This window comes from Mustelus asterias, chromosome 15 (assembly GCF_964213995.1).
Source record: "Mustelus asterias chromosome 15, sMusAst1.hap1.1, whole genome shotgun sequence".
Taxonomy (NCBI): domain Eukaryota; kingdom Metazoa; phylum Chordata; class Chondrichthyes; order Carcharhiniformes; family Triakidae; genus Mustelus; species Mustelus asterias.
The window spans coordinates 97469169-97492614 of NC_135815.1; the positions used below are offsets into that span (position 1 = coordinate 97469169).

The following is a 23446-nucleotide window of genomic DNA, read 5'->3' on the forward strand; positions in this document are numbered from 1 at the left end:
CGCTATTTTCAGTCTCTCTTCCTAACGTAATCATTAGATGCACGATGATTGGTTTAAAGATCTTCACAGTGGTCTACGAGTCGAATTTAGACACAGTTGCTGCGGGGGTGGTGGGAGGGGACGTCACTGCAAAGGTGACAGGCAAAGGAACATATCTGAATTGTAGTTTAATATCTGTAAAAACAGATAGGCAACAACAACAAACACAGAAAATGCTGGAAAATCTCAGCAGGTCTGACAGTATCTGTGGAGAGACAACATTCTGACCTGCTGAGATTTTCCAGCATTTTTACTCGGGGAGAATGTGCAAACTCCACATAACAGTGACCCGAGGTTGGAATTGAACCCGGGTCCCTGGCTCTGAGAGACAGCAGTGCTAACCACTGTGCCACCGTGCTGCCATTGTGTGGCTCAATGCCAAATTTTATTTGTAATGCCCTGGTGAATAGCCTTGGGCATTTTCCTATGTTAAGGTCACTGTGTAAATGCGAGCGGTTACTCACTGAGTGTGAAATGTGAACACTCCCCAGGTGAGCAACCAAAAGGCTTCAGTGCATCAAGAGTTGGATGCAGAATTGGCCTGAAGGCTGCCCATGTCTCTATTGAAACTCTGGCCGGATGACGGTTGACACACTGGCCCCTCAGTGGAGTCGGGGGAGATAGGTTGGACAGGAAGAGAGGAGTGGCTTTCATTTCAATATCAGATCGTTGACACGGTTCTCACCGTGGGATCAGGAGGATGAGAAATTTCACTCAGTGTTCTATTAACATTTAAGAAGCATTTAGATGAGCACTTGAAGCACCATAGCACACAAGGCCACGGAACAAGTGCTGGAAAATGGAATTAGAATAGATGGTGCTCGATGGCCAGCATGGACACGATGGGCCGAAGGGCCTCTTTCCATGCTGTCAAACTCTTTGGGCGGAATTTTCCCACCCTCCCGCCTGTCACGGTAATTGTCGCGGGGGCGGGACACGGACTATGCAAACATCCGTTGACCTTGGGCGGGATTTTCCGGTTTTGAGGTGAGCACGGCTGGAAAATCCTGCCCTCCGACTCTTTGTCGAGGGTGATGTGAGGTGTAGTGGGGCTGGGGTCGGCAGGGGTCGATGGTGGGAATGGAATTATCCGACTTGGCTGTGGAGAATTTTCCGGCGTTTGTGTGCTATTGTCCTTATTTATTTGGGGTTAGTCCGGCCGGTTTCTACATCCTGACTTTGTTGCTGAATCTCGGAGCTTGTTTGTCTGCCGTTTGTCAATAACAGAGGACAGCGTAACGTTGACGCTGCATTTTATAATGACATGCTCAGACCTCAAGTGTTTACCAATCCATTTGTGAGCAGAAACGCTGAGGGAAATGGTCTATAATCTCGTGATAAAGCCACAGACTGACTGACTCGGGCTCATTTTCAGCAGAATAAAACCTGTAAGCTTAAATATTGTGGGTTTTTAATATAGGTGGCGGGTCTGGAAGTAGATTTGCTAACCAACTTTTAAAAAAGTTTATTTATTAGTGTCACAAGTAGGCTTACATTAACACTGCAATGAAGTTACTGTGAAAATCCCCGAGTCGCCACACTCCAGCGTCTGTCGGGTACACTGAGGGAGAATTTAGCATGGCCACTGCACCTAACCAGCACGTCTTTCAGACAGTGGGAAGAAACTGGTGCACCCGGAGGAAACCCACGCAGACACAGGGAGAACGTGCAAACTCTGCACAGACAGTGACCCAAGATGGGAATTGAACCCGGGTCCCTGACGGTGTGAGGCAGCAGTGCTAACCACTGTGCCACCGTGCTGTCCCCAAACACCGCCCTGCCCTCAATCACTTCATGTAGCTCCTACGGTCCCTCCGAGATATCTCCACTGTTTCTGATTTAGATGTGTCAGCATCTCAGGCTGACATCCACGTTCTGCCACGGTTCATGTGGTTAGCACCGGCTAAACCAGACGTGACCTGCTGGCAATGAACAATTTATAAATGGAAATAATCTACAAGTGGGTCTCGCTGATTAATTCTGCCCTCTTGAGACCCCTAGACTCTTAATCGCTCCGCCATTGGTGGAGTGCCTTCAGCTGCTGAGGCTGTAAACTCTGGAATTCCCTCCCTATACCTCTCCACCTCTCTGCCCCTCTTTCATAGTCAGGGAGCCATACAGTGTAGAAAAGGCCCATCGAGTCTGCACCAACAATAACTACCACTAAAGACGCACTAATCCCATTTTCCAGCATTTGTCCCATACCCTTGAATGTTATGACGTTTCAAGTGCTCATCCAAATATTTTTTAAGGATTGTAAGGTTTCCGGCTTAAACCACCTTCCCAGGCAGTTCATTCCAGATTCTCACCACCCTCTGAGTGAATTCTTTTTTCTCAAATCCCTCTGGATCTCCTACCCCTCACTCTCAAACTATGCTCCCTCGTGATTGACCCCCTCAACCAAGGGGAACAGCTGCTCCCTACTCACCCTGTCTTTATAGTGGGATTATCGCTAGATTATTAATCCAAAAACTCAGCTAATGTTCTGGGGACCTGGATTCGAATCCCACCACGGCAGATGGTGGAATTTGAATTCAATAAAAAAAATTCTGGAATTAAGAATCTACTGATGACCATGAAACCATTGTCAGAAAACCCGTCTGGTTCACTAATGTCCTTTAGGGAAGGAAATCTGCCGTCCTTACCCGGTCTGGCCTACATGTGACTCCAGAGCCACAGCAATGTGGTTGACTTTCAACTGCCCTCCAAGGGCAACTAGGGATGGGCAATAAATGTTAGCCCAGCCAGCAACACCCATGTCCCATGAATGAATAAAACGGAAACCATCCTGGTGAATCTCCTCTGTACCTGATGGTGAAGGGCCATCAGGGGAATTGGCACAAGAAGCAAAGGTGACATGAGGGGAATTGTTTTTTTAAACACGGCAAGTGGTTAAGGTCTGGAATGTGCTGCCTGACAGCATTGTGGAGGTAGGTTTAATCATGGCTTGCGAAAGAAAATTGGGTAATTATCTCGAGAGAGAAAGCTAGCAGGGCTACGAGGAAAGGGCGGAGGGAGTGGGGCAAGCTGTCAAGGAACCGAAACCAACACACAGCCTGATTGGCCTCCTCCCCTTGCGTTGGAACCAATCTGTGATCCCCCAGCCTTAACTCTCAGGCCGAGTGTCATCCCAGTAAACCCTGCTTTGTATCTTCTCCTATATTTCCTCTTTACAACAGAGAACAGGACCATGCAGAGTGTTCCGAGCGTGAGCTCACTAAAGCGCTACACATGTTTAAAACAACAAAACTTTCACTGATTATTTGACTAACCTTTCGGCAGCTCCGCTGTATCTGTTATGCCCCCCCTCCCCCCACCTGTTTTCAGCAAGATTCCTCCTTCTTGACAGAGAAAAGGTCTAAAGATTTGACGTTGTAAATTGTGACTGAAAGGTTGCGTGCAGACTTGGATATCGGACCATCCCAATGATTTCACTCATTCCTTTATATTTCTAAAAGTTGATAGACCGGTTTTTCTGTCGGCTGACGTGTGCCCGTGGGTTTTACTAAAATTCATTCGCAGGTTGGGTAAGTTGCTGGCAAGGTCAGCCTATTCCATCCATCCCAACATTGCCCTCGAGAAGGTGACGGTGAGCCGTCATCTTGATCTGCTGCAGTCCATGAGGAAGTTTGTGCCCCCCTTCCCCCCCCATGGTGCACCAATACTTTTGACATCACACAGTTTGCGATGTGACTTGCGACCGGTGTGGCACCGTTCCACGCTGACAGCAGCGAGTTAAGGCATCATTCTTGACTTCTGCGGACAGTTAATATCTGTCCCTGGGTGAAAGCCAAGTTCTTAGTCTGTAGGTAGTGAGAGTTGAGTCCGAACAACGTGCACATCCACCCTCTCCTCAACCCCTTTAAAGTCAGTCGGAGCAAGAGAAGGCCATTCGGCCCTTCAAGCCTGCTCCGCCATTCGTTATGATCACGGCCGATTATCCAACTCAGAATCCCACCCGGGCTCTCACCAGGAATCCATCTCCATTAAACTGAAGACCTCCCTTGACGGCAAAGCACTGCCACCAGCAAAATGCCAGCAGCTTCGTAAAATGGCCCTTGAGGTGGCATGGTAGCACCACTGCCTCACAGCGCCAGGGACCCAGGTTCGATTCTGGCCTTGGGTGGAGTCTGCATGTTCTCCCGGTGTCTGCCAGAAGAACATGCAGACTCCCGGGTTTCCTCCGGGTGCTCCGGTTTCCTCCGGGTGCTCCGATTTCCTCCCCCAGTCCAAAGATGTGCAGGTTAGGCGGATTGGCCATGATAAATTGCTCCTTAGTGTCAGTGGGACTAGCTAGAGTAAATATGTGGGCTATGGGCATAGGGCCTGGGTGGGATTGTTGTTGGTGCAGACTCGATGGGCCGAATAGCCGCCTTCTGCACTGTAGGGATTCTATGATTACACAATCTAGGATTGTATCCTCTGGAATTTGGAAAGTTAAGGGGTGATTCAATCAGTGTTCAAAACATTTGTAGGAACAGATAGGGTGGATTGGGAGAAACTAGTGCAATGTGTTGGGTAATTAGGATGAGAGGACCGAGTCTAAGAATTAGAACCAAAAATCTCTCAGGAGTGAGGTGAAGAAACACTAACTCACCCTCATGAGTGACCCCTCAACCAAAGGGAACAGCTGTTCCCTACTCACTCTGTCCATACCCCTCAGAATCTTATACACCTCAATCATGTTCCCCCTCAGCCTTCTCTGCTCTAGAGAAAACAATCCAAGCCTATCTGGTCTCTCCTTATAGCTATGATTCTATGATTGACAGAGTCTTTAAGCTTGCAATAGGCTGCCCAATCCCTAAATGGGGGGTGGGAGGGGCACCCCCAATCGGCATCACTGCCCACTATTCCAAAAATACCTCCCCAAACTGGCCAGACGGCATGGGGGAAACTATCCCAACAAAAAAAGGGCAGCATGGACAAGTTGGGCCGAAGGGCTGTTTCCATGCAGTAAACCTCTATGACTCTGTGACCCACCCCACTATTTTACTGGCCCTACCTCCCAACCCTCCAACTCTGGGACAGAAGGGTGTAAACTATCTAACATGTTGATAGAACTTTCTATTTGGATCACAGTTCATACAGGTACACTCTGTTCCCACTATTTCTCAGTTTCTGACAGTGGTCAGTATTTGTTTGCTTCTGACTTGACCCCAGGATATGTCGTTTTTCCGGATGTGGGGCCCTCTCCCAACAGGAAATAGGGAATGACATGGAGGGAACGTGTACGCACTGCTTTGGCGCTGGCTGTCACCGTCTAAAATGACGTTATGAACATTGTAAAGATGTAAACCGTTGGAGCCTATCGCTGTCTCTCAGCCACTGCTTGATGCATCAAGAATATTTGGATTGAATGGCCTGAAAAAGATCCTTCAGCTGGAGGTTGTGAAAATGAGACGGAAAATTCTGGAAACGCCCAGCAGGCCAGGGTGCATCATTTCAGGACTCACTGCAATTGTGTTTCCCCGATGGTGGGGGGAGTCCAGAACTAGGGTTTCTCATAGGGACTGAGGTGAGGAGAAATTTCCTCACCCAGAGGGTGGTGAATGTCTGGCATTCACTGCCAAAGAAAGTAGTTGAGGCCAAAACATTGTGTGGTAAGGTCACACTTGGAATACTGTGTACAGTCTGGTCACCCTATTATAGAAAGGATATTATTAAACTAGAAAGAGTGCAGAAAAGATTTACTAGGATACTACCAGGACTTGATGGTTTGAGTTATAAGGAGAGGCTGGATAGACTGGGACTTTTTTCCCTGGAGCGTAGGAGGCTTAGGAGTGATCTTATAGAGGTCTATAAAATAATAGATCAGCTAAATAGTCAACATCTTTTCCCAAAGGTAGGGGAGTCTAAAACTAAAGGGCATAGGTTTAAGGTGAGAGCGGAGAGATACAAAAGGGTCCAGAGGGGCAATCTTTTCACACAGAGGGTGGTGAGTGTCTGGAACGAGCTGCCAGAGGTAGTAGTAGAAGCGGGTACAATTTTGTCTTTTAAAAAGCATTTAGACAGTTACATGGGTAAGATGGGTATAGAGGGATATGGGCCAAACACATGCAATTGGGACTACCTTAGTGGTTAAGAGAAAAGGGCAGCATGGACAAGTTGGGTCGAAGGGCCTGTTTCCATGCTGTAAACCTCTATGACTCGATACAGCTCTTGGGGCTAAAGGGATATGGGGGGAAGGCAGGATCAGGATATTGAATTTGATGATCAGCCATGATCAAAATGAACGGCTGAGCAGGCTCGAAGGGCCGAATGGCCCACTCCTACTTCTATTTCATATGTTCCTAATTGTATAGGAGCAAGATCCACTTTGCGTGTGTGTCCTGCTTTCCTGGGAGAGAGTGAAGGAAATTTTTGACTGAGAGCCTCACCCACTGTTTAGAGCCCAAGTCACTTCCTTTGATGGAGGTCCGCCATATATTAACTGCCAGTCGGCACCTTAGGGTGACCAATTCCCGGCTTGGGTCACTGTCTGCGTGGAGTTTGCACGTTCTGCCCATGTCTGCGTGGGTTTCCTCCGGGTGCTCCGGTTTCCTCCCAAAGTCCAAAGATGTGCGGGTTCGGGTGCATTGGCCGTGCTAAATTCTCCCTCAGTGTACCCGAACAGGCGCCGGAGTGTGGCAACTAGGGTATTTTCACAGTAACTTCATTGCAGTGTTAATGTAAGCCTACTTGTGACACTAATAAATAAACTTTAGAAGGGAAAGGATGTTCAACATTAGATTAGGTCTTTGGGAGCCAGACATTAGTAGCTCACACAAACAGATAATTGAAGTGTCAGTTGGTATTCCTGCTAACTAAATAGTTGACGCCCATTCCTGGTATGTTACTTGTATGAAAGCTCCTTGCTCTCACCACATTTTAGGTTGGAAAGGCGGGGTGACTGAGATCTAAGGCATGTCAACACAAACGTTGTTGTGGGTGGTGTCCTCGACAAGGCTAAAGAAAGGACCTACCCCCCTCCCAATCCTGAGAGAGAGAGAGCTGCCAAGACTGGTTAGAGCGTTGCCTTTCCAGGTTTATCTGAATACCAGCTCGCGGCGAGGCCTGCCCTCGCCCCCCCCCCCCCCCCCGGTTCAGTTGAGTGTCGTAACACTGCCTGAGCCATTCCCAGGTCGAGCTGGTTCCACCACATTCCTCTCCGCACACACACTGATAGACATCCTGGAGTTCTGCAATCCTCCCCCATCACATGTCCAAGGAGGAACAGATCCTTCACCAGTGAATTCCTGCAGACTCTCCTCTCGCCGTAACCCAGGCAGGATTCCAACTGGGTGAACAGGGCTTCTGCCCTTTCCTGGGGTGGTTTGGGGGGGGGGGGGGGGGGGGGGCGCTTCGATCCTGTTTCATAAACTGGAGCAAGTGGAGGGGGAGAAAAAAGTTTATTTATTCGTCACAAGTAAGGCTTACGTTAACACTGCAATGAAGTTAGTGTGAAATTCCCCTAGTCGCCACACTGCGGCGCCTGTTCAGGCCAATGCACCCGACCCAGCACGTGTTTCAGACTGGGAGGAAACCGGAACACCCGGAGGAAACCCGCACAGGGAAAACCGGGCAAAGTCCACACAGACGGTGACCCGAGCCGGGAATCGAACCCGGCTCCCTGGCGCCGTGAGGCCGCAGTGCTAACCACTGTGCCACCCATCGGGATGTTGAGAGCTGCTGCCTGCAGGCGACAGAATGAGGCTGGGTTCCATTTCCTGACCCACCGCCCCCCACCTCCCCCCCACCCCCCTCCGCCCCTCCCCAAGCGCCTCAAGCTGCAGCATTTGTGTTTCTTGAGAAGAAAATTATTTCTGCTTTTCTGTCCCGAGGTGACAGCTGCTGCTGCCACTGAGAGAGGGATCTGACTCTGAGCGAGTGTGACAGAGGTCAGGGACTATCAGTGCACAGGATGGGTGTGTCCCAGGGTGAGGGTGCAGCTTTCCTGAAGGTGCAGTGACAATGGGGCTTTGTGTAAAGAGGCTGTTTGTCAACACTGAGTGAAATAATTTCAGATTGAAGCTGCCGCTTCCTGTTTTGTGGCTGTTGGCTGTTGATTGTGGTTCTGTTTTTTTTTGTCATTCACACCTGGTCAAGACCCATCTTTTTACCTTCACTGGCCTTCCCCTTGTGTTCTTCCCCCTCCCCCCCTCCCCACAACCCCCCCAGCTCCCCCACCCCACGTGTGTTCTTATCCCACTCCCCCCACAGCCTCCTTTCCCCACCCCCACACCTCCCTTCCCCTCCCAGCTCCCCCACCCCGCGTGTGTTCTTATCCCACTCCCCCCACATCCTCCTCCTCCACCCCACCCCTCTTGTGTTCTTATCCTGCTCCCCTTTCCCCTCCCCCACCTCCCCTCCCAGCTCCCCCACCCCGCGTGTGTTCTTCCCCCCCCCCCCCCACTCTCCCCTCACAACCCCGCCACCCTCCTTGTGTTCTTCCCCCCTCCCCACACACCCTCCTCCCCGCCCACTCCTCCCCCACCCTACGCCCCCTTGTGTTCTTATTCTGATCCCCATTTCCCCTTCCCCCACATCCTCCTTCCCCCACATCCTCCTTCCCCCACATCCTCCTTCCCCCCCCCACACTCCCCCACCCCCCCCTCGTGTTTTCCCCCCCATCCCCACTTCTCTTCCATTGTGTTCTTCCCCCCTCTCCCGCACCCTGCCTCAGAATGTATTTCAAACCTATCGTGTTTCCAGCTCTCTCTCCTGGTTCTGACAGAAGGGTCATCAGCCCGAAACCTTGACCTGAGTTTTCTCGGTGAGGGTCAAGTGCCATCACCATCACCGAGAGTGGGAGTCGGGCGCGGAGACCACCCTATCAGGGTGGTGGGACTCCACAGCCCCACGCGCAGGCGATGCTTAAGACTTGACCCCCGCCTCAGTGCAGACCATCGCCTCTCGAGATGGAAGGCCGCGACTGATACTTTCCGGTTACCGGGGTGAATGCAAGTGGTTTTGATGATGGGGCTGAAGTTCCATCTCGGGGTCAGATATGACACCAAGGCCCAGTCCTGGTTTGATCAGCTGTCCTGAGGAGGCAAAAAGCTGGTGTTGGCGGCACTTTGTTGCTGAGGGAGGGAGGGCACCTCAGTCTCTGTTCCTTTTAGCAACAACAAGAATGATTTTCAGACATTGGGCTCCAAGCTTTCGATCCAAGACCCAAGGCGAGAGAGAAAACCAGAGCCTCGCATTGTACCCACGATACGATAAGAAGTCTCACAACACTTTCCTAGGGTAGAAAGATCAAGTACTAGGGGGCATGGGTTTAAGGTGCATGGAGAAAGTTTAGAGGAGATGCGCGAGGCAGGTTTTTTACACAGAGGGTGGTGAATGTCTGGAACGCGCTGCCCGGGGAGGTGGTGGGAGCAGGTACGATAGTGGCATTTAAGGGGCAACTGGACAAAGACATGAACAGGATGGGAATGGAAGGATACGGACTCCGTAAGTGCATACGGTTTTAGTTTAGGCAGGCATCATGATCGGCGCAGGCCTGGAGGGCCGAAGGGCCTGTTCCTGTGCTGTACTGTTCTTTGTTTAACACCAGGTTAAAGTCCAACAGGTTTATTTGGAATCACGAGCTTTCGGAGCGCTGCTCCATCATCAGGTGAGTCACCTGATGAAGGAACAGCGCTCCAAAAGCTCGTGATTCCAAATAAACCTGTTGGACTTCAACCTGGTGTTGTGGGACTTCTTACTGTGCCCCACCCCGGTCCAACGCCGGCATCTCCACCTCTTGATAAATCGAGTTGTAGATATTGGCCGGAATTTTCTGATTGTTCATGCCGGCGCGATTTTCCCATCCCATTGAACGGAACGGAGAATTGGCTTGTCACCAAACTCTCCGTCTTCGCTGCAGCAGGAGCGTGGCGTGGGTCACGTTAGGGTCACGCCATTGTCATTTTAATCTCGCCATCACTGGTTGTTGTGCTTTTAGTTGCCTGGGCCCTAAGCTCAGGAATTCCCTTTCCCCACCACTCTGCCTCTCTCTCTCCTCCTTTAAGACGCTCCTTAAGACCCACCTCTTTGACCAAGCTTTGGACCACCTGCTTGGCGTCGTACTCCTTTCTTGGTTGTATCACAGCTCGGTATGGCTCCTGCTCTGCCCAAGACCGCAAGGAACTACAAAGGGTCATGAATGTAGCCCAGTCTATCACACTAACTAGCCTCCCATCCATTGGCTCTGTCTACACTTCCCACTGCCTCGGAAAAGCAGCCAGCATAATCGAGGACCCCACACACCCCGGACATTCTCTTTTCCACCTTCTTCCATCGGGAAAAAGGTACAAAAGTCTGAGGTCACGTACCAACCGACTCGAGAACAGCTTCTTCCCTGCTGCCATCGGACTTTTGAATGGACCTACCTTACACTAAGTTGATCTTTAAATAAACTTTGCTTTTTATCATGTGCTGTCTCAGCGTAATGGTGGCTACAGTGGAACGTACCGGCTGAAGAGCTGGGGCAGCAGGTTCAACAGGAGTTTTTTTTTAATTCATTCATGGGACATGGGTGTCGCTGGCTGGGCCAGCATTTATTGCCCATCCCTAGTTGCCCTTGGAGGGCAGTTGAGAGATAACCACATTGCTGTAGACCAGACCGGGTAAGGACAGCAGATTTCCTTCGCTAAAGGACATTAGTGAACCAGATGGGTTTTAACAATCCACAATAGTTTCATGGTCATCAGTAGATTCTTAATTACAGATAATTTTTAATAAATTCAAATTCCACCATCTGCCGTGGCGGGATTCGAACCCGGGTCTCCAGAACATTGGCTGAGCTTCTGGATTGATTGTCTAGTGATAATACCACCAGGCCATCGCTACAGTGGAACGTACCAGCTGGGGGCAGCGGGTTCAACAGGAACTTTGATATTGGAAATGCTTTCACCTGTCTACTCAAACTCAGAGTGGGGGGAGAAGGATTGAGGTGTGTCCTGCTCGCACCCCCAACCCTCCTTACTGCTCACTTGGGGTGCCCTCGACAGCCCCTCCCCGCTAATCAATAGCACTGCTGCTTCACAGCGCCAGGGATCCAGGTCCGATTCCCGGCTTGGGTCACTGTCTATGCAAAATGTTCACATTCTCCCCTTGTTTGCGTGGGTTTCCTCCGGGTGCTCCAGTTTCCTCCCACAGTCCGAAAGACGTGCTGGTTAGGGTGCATTGGCCGTGCTAAATTCTCCCTCAGTGTACCCGAACAGGCGCCGGAATGTGGTGACTGGGGAATTTTCACAGTAACTTCATCGCAGTGTTAATGTAAGCCTACTTTTGACTAATGAATAAATGAAAAATAAAAAAAATACACAGCAAATCTGAATACTTCAATATGCAAAGTTTGTACCTTCAATATATATCGGAGTTTTTAAACGATCGCGCTTTCGCGCTGCAGAGTTTAATTTCAGGGTTATTCGAGGCGGGTGAGCTACCCGCTGCATCACTGGCACTGCTGCTGCGTGTGTGGCGCGTGTGCCCCCAGGCTTGCAGCGACTGCAAACGCAACCAATTGGACAGTTGTGTCAAAGGCCTGGCAGGGACATAACAACCCAGCTAAAATCCTACTCCTTGGGTGAAATATTAATTCTGTCGGCCGTGAAGCAAACAGCAGTCTCAAATTTCGACTGTGCGGCAATCCCTCTTTATGTCAACAGCTTTGCGTTTGACAGGAATAATTCAGACTGTTTAACTTCCCATCACTGGACAGAGACTGAATTAAAGTTATACCATTGTGTGTTTTGTGAGTAAGCTGCCTGGTTGCTTGGCAAGTGGTGTTGTGCGTAGATTGTGGGCCTTTGTATTTCTTCGGGAGTGTTTCTCTGTGGGAGGATTAGGGGAGTTGGTTTAATATCCTGACCTCCTTTCTGAGTCGGAAGGTTTTTACTGGAGTCCCACTCCAGAGAGGCCGGTGGGTATTTGAGGCTGCCCTCCCAGTGCAGTCTCAAGGGAGTGCTGCACTGTCACAGACATGTCTTGCAGATCAGAGGTCAAGGCAAATGGCTGCCTTGTGAATTCAATTGGTTGCTTAAGACCCCAGAACACTCTTCATTGAAGAGGCAGGAGTTCCTCCCGCCATCACTCCCTCCCTCAGCACCGAATGGCCACCGACATCCTTAGAATCATGGAATCCCTTGCAGTGCAGAATGAGATGGAGATGCCGGCGTTGGACTGGGGTAAACACAGTAAGAAGTTTAACAACACCAGGTTAAAGTCCAACAGGTTTATTTGGTAGCAAAAGCCACACAAGCTTTCGGAGCCTTAAGCCCCTGGCTTAAGGCTCCGAAAGCTTGTGTGGCTTTTGCTACCAAATAAACCTGTTGGACTCTCGCCTGGTGTTGTTAAACTTCTTACTGTGCAGAATGAGGCCACTCGGCCCATCGAGTCTGCACCAAACACAATCCCATACAGGCCCTATCCCCATAACCCCATGCATTTACCCTAGCTTGTCCCCTGACACTAACGGGCAATTTAGCACGGCCGATCCGTCTAACCCACACATCTTTGGACTGTGGGAGGAAACCGGAGCGCCCGGAGGAAACCCACGCAGACACAGGGAGAACATGCAGACTCCAAACAGACAGTGACCCAAGCTGGGAATCGAACCCGGGTCCCTAGCGCTATGAGGCAGCAGTGCTAGCCACTGTGGTGCCCCAGAGCAACTGTCCAAACCAGGACTGGACCTTAGTGTCATGTTTCACCCCGCGGTGGAGCTTTGATCCCATCACCAAAACCACCTTATTTCACCTCTGTAACATCACTCGACTTAACCCAACCTCAGCTCATCTGCTGCCGAAGCCTTCATCCGGTGTCTCTGCTACCTCGTCACCATACTTAATCTTGAGCTTGTCCAAACCCTTCTGCTGCCTGTCTCCTTTCTCTCGCCAAGGCCCATTCACCCATCACCCACTGTGCTGGCTCCCAGCCAGGAAACATCTTGATTTGAAAATTCTCACCCTGGTTTTCAAATGCCTCTATGTCCTCCCCTCGGCGACTGGAGTACAGCAGAGAGATAGAGAATCTGGTGAACTGGTGTGACGAAAATAATCTCTTCCTCAATATCAGTAAAACGAAGGAGGTCGTCATCGACTTCAGGAAGCGTAGTGAAGGACATGCCCCTGTCTACACCAACGGGGATGAAGTGGAAATGGTCGAGAGCTTCAGGTTTTTAGGTGTCCAGATCACCAACAACCTGTCCTGGTCCCCCCATGCTGACACTATAGTTAAGAAAGCTCACCAACGCCTCTACTTTCTCAGAAGACTAAGGAAATTTGGCATGTCAGCTACGACTCTCACCAACTTTTACAGATGCAAAATAGAAAGCATTCTTTCCGGTTGTATCACAGCTTGGTATGGCTCCTGCTCTGACCAAGACCGCAAGGAACTACGAAAGGGTTGTGAATGTAGCCCAATCCATCGCGCAAACCAGCCTCCCATCCATTGACTCTGTCTACACTTCCTGCTGCCTCGGAAAAGCAGCCAGCATAATTAAGGACCCCACGCACCCCGGACATTCTCTCTTCCACCTTCTTCCGTCGGGAAAAAGATACAAAAGTCTGAGGTCACGTACCGACCGACTCAAGAACAGCTTCTTCCCTGCTGCCATCAGACTTTTGAATGGACCTACCTCGCATTAAGTTGATCTTTCTCTGCGCCCTAGCTATGACTGGAACACTACATTCTGCACCCTCTCCTTTCCTTCTCCCCTATGTACTCTATGAATGGCCTGTATAGCACGCAAAAAACAATACTTTTCACTGTATCCCAATACATGTGACAGTAATAAATCAAATCATAAAAAGCCCCTCCAGTCCCACCACCCTCCGCGATCTCTGCGTTCCTCTAATTCTGGCCTCCTGAGCATTCCTAATTTTAATCGCTCCACCGTTGGAGTTAGTGCCTTCAGCTGCCTGGGCCCAAAGCTCTGGAATTCACTCCAGAAATCTCTCCACCTCTTTAAGATGCAAGTTAAAGTCTCTGCGTCTGGAAATCCTGCGACGAGTAACTCACTTCCTGACTCCCCAAAGCCTGTCCACCATCTACAAGGCACAAGTCAGGAGTGTGATGGAATACTCTCCACTTGCCTGGATGATGAGCGCAGCTCCAACAACGCTCAAGAAGCTCAACACACTTGGAGTATTGTGTTCAGTTTTGGTCACCTTCTTTGAGGAAGGATGCGGTGGCACTGGAGGTGGTTCAGAAGAGGTTCACTGGATTGATTCCAGGTTTGAAGGGGCTGTCGTATGAGGAGCGGCTGAGGAGCTTGGGCTTGTACTCGCTGGAGTACAGAAGAATGAGGGGGGATTTGATTGAGGTATATAAAATACTCAACGGCATTGATAAATTCAATGTTAACCAAATGTTCCCCCTTCTAGAACAGTTTCGGACAAGAGGTCATATTTGTAGAGTAAGAGGGGGGAGGTTCAAGACAGAGATAAGGAGAAGCTACCTCTCACAGAGGGTGGTGAATCTATGGAACTCACTGCCCCAGAGAGCAGTGGGTGCAGAATCAACCAATGGATTCAGGAAAGAGATGGATAAATATTTGATCAAAAACGGGATAAAGGGTTCTGGGGAAAAGGCAGGGAAGTGGAGTTAGGATGAAATGGAGATCAGACATAATCATATGGGGGCAGCATGGTGGCACAGTGGGTTAGCACTGCTGCCTCACAGCGCCAGGGACCCAGGTTCGATTCCCGGCTCGGGTCACTGTCTGTGTGGAGTCTGCACGTTCTCCCCATGTCTGCGTGGGTTTCCTCCGGGTGCTCCGGTTTCCTCCCACAGTCTGAAAGACATGCTGGTTAGGGTGCATTGGCCGTGCTAAATTCTCCCTCAGTGTACCCGAACAGGCACCGGAGTGTGGCAACTCGGGGGATTTCACAATAACTTAATTGCGGTGTTAATGTAAGCCTTGTGACTAATAAATAAACTTTACTTTAGGAGGATAAATACGTGGGGTTATGGGGATTGGGCCTGGGTGGGGTTGTTGTCGGTGCAGGCTCGATGGGCCGAATGGCCTCCTTCTGCAATGTAGGGATTCTATGATTCTACTCTGTTATTCAGAATGACGGAGCAGTCTCAAGGGGCTGAATCACTTACTCTCGCTCCTAATTCCTATGTTCCTATGACACCATCCAGGACAAAGCAGCACCCCCCCCCCCCCCCCCCATGCCTCAAGAGGTTGTAGATCTCAAATCGGTCTCTTTAGTCAACAAAGGCCTGACCACAGAGACCGAGCTTCCCCATGATCATCACCTGTCGAGGACCTGACACGTGAATGTAACTATTCTTTTTAAAAACACATACACACACGCGTGCTGTAGACCTCTCTGAGCAAGCTGGATCAGTTCCTGTGTTGTCTATTCTCTCAGATCTACAGAGCCTGGAGAAGTTGCTGCGAGACGCCGTGGTTAATGGGCAGCCTCGAACGCACAGACCCTGGAAGAAAATCCTCATTCTCGTGGAGGGCATTTACAGGTACGTCTCTTCCAGCCTTGCTGCTCCCAATCTCTGTCGCCTCTTCCAGCCTCCCGATTCTTCAAGGGAGCTGCACTCCTCTAATTCTAGCCCCTTTGGGTGGGACAGTGGGTTAGCACTGCTGCCTCGCAGCGCCAGGGACCCGGGTTCAATTCCAGGCTCGGGTCACTGTCTGTGTGGAGTCTGCACGTTCTCCCCGTGTCTGCGTGGGTTTCCTCCGGGTGCTCCGGTTTTCTCCCACAGTCTGGAAGACGTGCTGGTTAGGGTGCATTGGTCATGCTAAATTCTCCCTCAGTCGTAGGATCCCTAAAGTGCAGAAGGAGGCCATTCAGCCCATCCAGTCTGCACCGACCACAATCCCACCCAGGCCCTATCCCCGTAACCCCACATATTTACCCTGCTAATCCCCCTGACAGGGACAATTTAGCATCGCCAGTCCACCTAACCCGCACATCTTTGGACTGTGGGAGGAAACAAGAGCACACGGAGGAAACCCACGCAGACACGGGGAGAGCCCGTGTTTTCCTCTTTTCACTGGGACGGGGTCCTGAACACCCCCTCCCCGCCTCTTGAGTTGCGACCCCTCCCAGTGGTATCTGATATCCGGAGGTTGGTTGCTGCGCTCTGGAGCAGAGCTTCATCCCACTGTGTGTCAGACACCAGCCACACTTCCAATGAACAGTATCGAGTCAAACACTGTACAAGGAGGCCATTCAGCCCACCTGTGCTAGCTCTTTAGATAGGAGCTAAGCAGTTAGTGCCAACTACCTCCCCGCTCCACTCTTTTCCAGGGAGCAAGCTTTTACACTTCAAATATTTTATTCAATTGTTGCATTAAAAAGACTTGTTGATGCATGTATTTATCAGTTTGTTACGTCGCTGCATGCTTTAAATTGCTGTGTGTGTTATTTTGCTCTGTCTGTTATTTTGCTGTGTGTATGTTAGGTTGCTGTGTGTGTTATTTTGCTGCGTGCATTATTTTGCTGCGTGTGCGTTAAGTTGCTGCGTGTGCGTTAAGTTGCTGCGTGTGCGTTAAGTTGCTGCGTGTGCGTTAAGTTGCTGTGTGCGTTAAGTTGCTGCGTGTGCGTTAAGTTGCTGCGTGTGCGTTAAGTTGCTGCGTGTGCGTTAAGTTGCTGCGTGTGCGTTATTTTCCTGCGTGTGCGTTAAGTTGCTGTGTGCGTTAAGTTGCTGTGTGCGTTAAGTTGCTGCGTGTGCGTTATTTTGCTGCGTGTGCGTTAAGTTGCTGCGTGTGCGTTAAGTTGCTGCGTGTGCGTTATTTTCCTGCGTGTGCGTTATTTTGCTGCGTGTGTTAAGTTGCTGCGTGTGTTAAGTTGCTGCGTGTGCGTTATTTTGCTGCGTGTGCGTTATTTTGCTGCGTGTGTGTTATTTTGCTGCGTGTGTTAAGTTGCTGCGTGTGCGTTAAGTTGCTGCGTGTGCGTTAAGTTGCTGCGTGTGCGTTAAGTTGCTGCGTGTGTGTTATTTTGCTGCGTGTGCGTTATTTTCCTGCGTGTGCGTTATTTTGCTGCGTGTGTTATTTTGCTGCGTGTGCGTTATTTTGCTGCGTGTGCGTTATTTTGCTGCGTGTGTTAAGTTGCTGCGTGTGCGTTATTTTCCTGCGTGTGCGTTATTTTCCTGCGTGTGCGTTATTTTCCTGCGTGTGCGTTATTTTCCTGCGTGTGCGTTATTTTCCTGCGTGTGCGTTATTTTCCTGCGTGTGCGTTATTTTCCTGCGTGTGCGTTATTTTCCTGCGTGTGCGTTATTTTCCTGCGTGTGCGTTAAGTTGCTGCGTGTGCGTTAAGTTGCTGCGTGTGCGTTATTTTGCTGCGTGTGCGTTATTTTGCTGTGTGTGTTAAGTTGCTGCGTGTTATTTTGGTTCCAGCATGGAGGGTTCGATGGTTCGCCTGCCGGACATTGTAGATTTGAAGAAAAAGTACAAGGCCTACCTGTACCTGGATGAAGCCCACAGCATTGGGGCGGTGGGGCCCACAGGCCGGGGGGTGGTGGAGTATTTCTCTGTTGACCCCAGGGATATTGACGTGTTGATGGGCACTTTTACCAAAAGCTTCGGGGCAACTGGAGGCTACATTGCTGGCAAGAAGGTAATGTGTAAAAGTGTGCTCCCCCTCTCCCCCACAGCCCATCTCTCTCTCCCCCTTTCTGTCTCTCCCCCTCTCTCTCGTTCTCTGTCTCATCCCCCATCACTCTCTCTCGCTCTCTCTCTCTCTCACTCTTTCTCACTCTCAACCACCCCCGTCTCTATCCACTTTCTCTTTCTCTCTCTCACTCTCTCTTTCATCCCTTGTCTCTCTCTTCCCCACACCCCATCTCTCTCTCTCCCACACTCTCTCTCATCTCCCCCCCCACCCCTCTCTTTCTCGCTCTCTCCCCCTCTCTCTCACTCACTCCCCCTCTCTCTCTCACTCACTCACTCTCACTCTCTCTCACCCTCACCCTCTCTCTCTCTCACTCTCTTTGTCACTCTCATCCCCCCCGTCTCTCTCTCTCTCACACCCACTGTCTCTCACCCCACCTCCGTCTCTCTCTCTCTCTCTTTCTCTCCCTCTCCCCCTCTCTCTGTCCCTCTCCCTCTCCTTTCCCACTGTATGGAGTATCTGCTACTGTTTTCCATCTCTTATTTTGTTTTGGAGAAGTCGGTTTAGCCGTCCCTCAGGCAGGAAGCAGAGGCTGATGGTCCAAGGTTGTTTTTGTGACTGGAATCTTGTGTCCCGTGATGTACCTCAGGGATCAGTGCTGGGTCCCTTGCTGTTTGTAGTGTACATTAATGATCTCGATAGGAATCTAGATTAGTGTGGCACGGTGGTTAGCTTTGCTGCCTCACAGCGCCAGGGACATGGGTTCGATTCCAGCCTCGGGTCTGTGTCTGTGTGGAGTTTGCATGTTCTTCCCGTGTCTGCGTGGGTTTCCTCTGGGTGCTCCGGTTTCCTCCTACACTCCAAAGATGTGCGGGTTAGGTGGTTTGGCCGTGCTAAATTGTCCCTTAGTGTCAGGGGGATTAGCAGGGTAAATGCATGGGGTTATGGGGATAGGGCCTGGGTGAGATTGTGGTCGGGTGCAGACTTGATGGGCCGAATGGCCTCCTTCTGCACTGTAGGATTTTATGAAAGGACAGGGTGTCCTTCTGAGGGAGATGCTGGTATTGACACATGGAGAAACAGCTTTATTTACCCCAGGACAATGTGGAAGGCACGGGACACAGTTAGTGAGCTGCGTTCGTTTACCGGAACGTTTCTGTGACAGAATGATACAGCGCGCATCAAAATCCAGTGTTTAGTCAACAAAGGGAATCCTCGCAAAACCACAGCTCTGGCGACTGCTCGGGGTTGTATTCAATCTTTCGCTTGGCTCAGTTCAGGCCGGTCTTCGGTTTGGAGACAGGTTGCTGGATGATGCAGCCATTCCCCAATAAGCTACGGCCACAACCAAACCCCCGGGGAGATTCTCACCCCCCCCCCCAACCCAAACAACACCCTGCCCCCCGACCTCCCCACCCCCACTGTTCATATCTCCCAGCAACACCAGGGGTCAACAATATGACAGAGTCACTAATAAATCATAGAATCCCTACAATGTAGAAGGAGGCCATTCAGCCCATCGAGTCTGCACTGACTCAGTATCTTACCCAGGCCCTCCATCCTGCCCTATCCCTGTAACCCCCCACACATTTACCATGGCCAATTCACCTAACCTGCACATCGTTGGGCAATGAAACCAGATGGGTTTCTCCGACAGTCGACAATGGTTCCATGGGGTCATCAGTAGATTCTTAATTCCAGATTTTTTTTTATTGAATTCAAATTCCACCATCTGCCGTGGCGGGATTCGAACCCGGGTCCCCAGGACATTAGCGAAGTTTCTGGATTCATAGTCTGGCGATAACGCCACTAGGCCATCGTCTCTCAAGTACAGTGCAGCCCCGTTTTAACGCGATGGTTGGGGTCCGTAAAATGTTATCGCGAATGTTATCGGGGTCGTGCTAAATCACTAAACCGGGAATAGAAAAAAAAAGTGTCCGTCGCGCGATCGCGTCATATCCGATTTCGTGCTAAATCGGGGCGTGTAAAATCGGGGTTCCACTGTACATGTGACAATTATAAATCAAAGCAAATCAAAAAGACAGTTGTCAATTTTTCCCACTTGAAGCCTAAAGCCGGGATTGCAGCAGATCCGCAGACCGTGCCACAGCCACCTTCTCTTTGTGCTTACCATTTTTTTGCCGGGTAAATATTAAACTCCATCTCTCCATCGGTGAGATGGAGTTGGAAATGAATTCAAGGCTGCAGTACCATTGACCACCTGCTGTGGGTGCTGTTGAGAGTAGACTGCCTCAGCACATTGTGAGCGGCAGCGGCCCTTAGAGGAATGCAGTGGTACTGCAGGATCAGAGAAAGTAGGATCCATCTGCCCTCTGGTGGGCCCCCTTTCTGCAGCTTGACCATCTCTCCGCACATTCGAACAAGAGGCAGGGAGCAGATTCCGCCGGTGGAAACAGCTGGAAAGTTTTGGCCCTTGTTCATTTTCGCGTTGCTGTGTGTGGGAGCTGGCGGCGTACAAGTTCGCCGCCCCATTCCTCCATTACAACAGTGACTATTGTTCAAAAAGGGTACTTTAGAAGGGACAGCACGGTGGCACAGTGGTTAGCACCGCTGCCTCACAGCGCCAGGGACCCGGGTTCGATTCCCGACTTGGGTCACTGTCTGTGCGGAGTCTGCACACTCTCCCCATGTCTGCGTGGGTTTCCTCCCACAGTCCGAAAGACGTGCTGGTTAGGTGCATTGACCATGCTAAATTCTCCCTCAGTGTACCCGAACAGACGCTGGAGTGTGGCGACTCGGGGATTTTCACAGTAACTTCATTGTGGTGTTAATGTAAGCCTACTTGTGACACTAATAAATAAACTTTAAAACTAGTTTGGAGGTGGCGAATGCTGAGCGTGTTAGTATTCGAGCAGTTAACAGCTCATTGCGTCCTTTTTGCCTCTTTCTCTAACACGGTTGCCTCTTTTACAGGAACTTGTGGATTATTTACGAGCATATTCACACAGCTCCGTATACGCTGCATCCATGCCTCCACCAATAGCAGAACAGATTATTAGATCACTGAAGTGCATCATGGGTCTTGATGGAACTACGATAGGTGAGAAGGGGATAGAATTTGAGGGGTTTTTTAGAACATGTTATTTGCATTCTTCTACATCCACTCAGGCTGGCTAATTCTAGCACAAATTCGCAATATTCAGACAGTCACGAAATATTTTCTCCTGTATCTGTGTAGTAATCAGCTGTGGCTCAGTGGATACCACTCTCGCCTCTTGTGTCAGGACATTGTGGATTCATCTCCCACTCCAGACAGTGGCGTAGTGGTATTGTCGCTGGACTAGCAATCCATAGACTCAGGACAACACTCGGGGGACCCGGGTTCGAATCCCACCACGGCAGATGGTGAAATTTGAATTCACTAAAAATCTGGAATTAAGAATCTACCAATGACCATGAAACCGTTGTCAATTGTCATTCAAACCCATCTGATGCCCTTCAGGGAAGGAAATCTCATGGCGGCACAGTGGTTAGCACTGCTGCCTCACAGCGCCAGGGACCCGGGTTCGATTCCCGACTTGGGTCACTGTCTGTGCGGAGTCTGCACACTCTCCCCATGTCTGCGTGGGTTTCCTCCGGGTGCTCCGGTTTCCTCCCACAGTCCGAAAGACGTGCTGGTTAGGGTGCATTGACCATGCTAAATTCTCCCTCAATGTACCCAAACAAGTGCCGGAGTGTGGTGAATGGGTGATTTTCATAGTAACGTTGTTTCAGTGTTAACGTAAGCCTGCTTCAGAAACTAGTAAATAAACTTTTAAAATGTAAACCTAATCCAGAGTCCCAGAGCAATGTTCTGGGGACCCGGTTTTGAATCCTGCCACGGCAGATGGTGGAATTTGAATTCAATAAAAAAAAATCTGGAAATTTACTGCTGACCCTGAAACTATTGTCGATTGTCGGAAAAACCCATCTGGTTCACTCATGTCCTTTAGGGAAGGAAATCTGCCGTCCTTACCTGGTCTGGCCTACATGTGACTCCAGAGCCACAGCAATGTGGTTGACTCTCAACTGGCCTCGGGCAACTAGGGATGGGCAATAAATGCTGGCCAGCCAGCGACACCCATGCCCCACAAATGATTGAAAGAAAAGAATGAGAGAATGTCCATTGAAACATCTAAGATCCTGAAGAAAGGGTGGATACTAGGAGGGTGTGGGGGAGACCAGGGGAACAGAGTTTAGAAATGAGATTTTCGAGAGGAAGCTGGGAACCTGTTTCTCTCGGAGGGTCATGACTCGTCCATCTGTGGAATTCTATCCCCCAGAGAGCAGTGGAGGCTGCTGGGTCGTTGAGTTTACTCAAGGCCGGGTTAGAGGCCATGTTTGATCGACACGGGGGTCAAGGGTTATGGGAGCAGGGAGCAGTCAGGAAAATGGAGCTGAGAACGCAGCCCTTGTCTCAATGAATGGCATGGCAGGATTGAAGGGCCGAGTGGCCTATTCCTGTGTTCCAAGACCGAGGGCATGTTTATCCACATGGAACTGTTCCGAAGATGAGTCTGGGAGTTCTCCGCCAACGCCCAGGCCGATACTTTATCCCCCAATCAACGTGACAGAAAAATAGACTATCCAGGTCATCATCACATTGCTATTTGCTGTGCGCAAATTGGCTGCCGTGTCTCCCATGTTAGAACAAGAGACTGCATTTCAGAAGTACCTCGTTGGCTGTAAGGTGCTTTGGGATGCCCAGTGGTTGGGAGAGGTGCTATATAAATGCAAGTCTTTCCGTGTGAGATGTGAATTGCACATGGTCGGTGGATGGTGTCACTGAACAGGGTATCCTCTCTACATCCTCCTCCTCTTCCTCCTCTGCAGGTATCGAGAGAGTGCGACAGTTGGGAGTGAATGCTCGTTACTTCAGACAGCGCTTGCAGGAACTGGGTTTCATTACCTATGGGAATGAAGATTCCCCTGTCGTACCTTTGCTGCTGTACATGCCTGGAAAAGTCGGGTAGGCTTTGCTATCCTGGTTTTTATTCTGACCTCACATCCCCTGTATTAAAGGTTCTGTGTGAATATAGATTGGTGCGCAACGCTTTCCCTCCTCTGCTCTACATCCTGTTCTCCCCGGAGACCCAACTCGCAACAGCTCCCCCTCTCCCCCGCTGACCCGTGCTGCCTCTCCCAGTTTGCCGACGCTTGATTTTAAAATTCTCATCATTGTTTGTAAATCCCTCCCTATCTCTCCCTATCCCTCCCTATCTCTCCATATCTCTCCCTATCCCTCCCTATCTCTCCATATCTCTCCCTATCCCTCCCTATCTCTCCAGCCCCCTGGCTCTCCAAAGTCTCAGTGCTCCTCTAATTCTATCTTTTATGGGTGGCACAGTGGTTAGCGCTGCTGCCTCACAGTGCCAGGGACCTCAATTTCTATCTGGGGTCCCTGTCTGTGTGGAGTCTGCACATTCTCCCCGTGTCTGCGTGGGTTTCCTCCGGGTGCTTCGGTTTGCTCCCACAGTCCAAAAGACATGCTGGTTAGGTGCATTGGCCGTGCTAAATTCTCCCTCAGTGTACCCGAACAGGTGCCGGAGTGTGGCGACCAAGGGATTTTCACAGTAACTTCATTGTAGTGTCAATGTAAGCCTACTTGTGACACTAATACATAAGCACAGTAAGAAGTCTCACAACACCAGGTTAAAGTCCAACAGGTTTATTTGGAATCACGAGCTTTCGGAGCGCTGCTCCTTCATCAGGTGTTGTGGAGAGGGAGGATCACAAACACGGCATATATAGACAAAGGCACAATTTCAAGATAATTACAGATTGGAATGTGAAGAATGGTTGGAATACGAGTCTTTCCAGGTAATCACTTTACAGACAATGTGAGTGGAGAGAGGGA

The 23446-nt window shown here is 50.2% G+C and overlaps 1 protein-coding gene across 1 annotated transcript in view; it reads left to right on the top strand.

The window, feature by feature from the left end:
* sptlc3 (serine palmitoyltransferase, long chain base subunit 3) overlaps positions 1-23446 on the top strand; it is a 105065-nt gene that overhangs the window by 74391 nt on the left and 7228 nt on the right. The window contains exons 7-10 of the mRNA XM_078230385.1: positions 15390-15495; positions 17376-17595; positions 20524-20650; positions 22423-22558. Coding sequence (XP_078086511.1) covers positions 15390-15495; positions 17376-17595; positions 20524-20650; positions 22423-22558 — 589 coding nt within the window. The remainder of the gene's footprint in view (positions 1-15389; positions 15496-17375; positions 17596-20523; positions 20651-22422; positions 22559-23446) is intronic.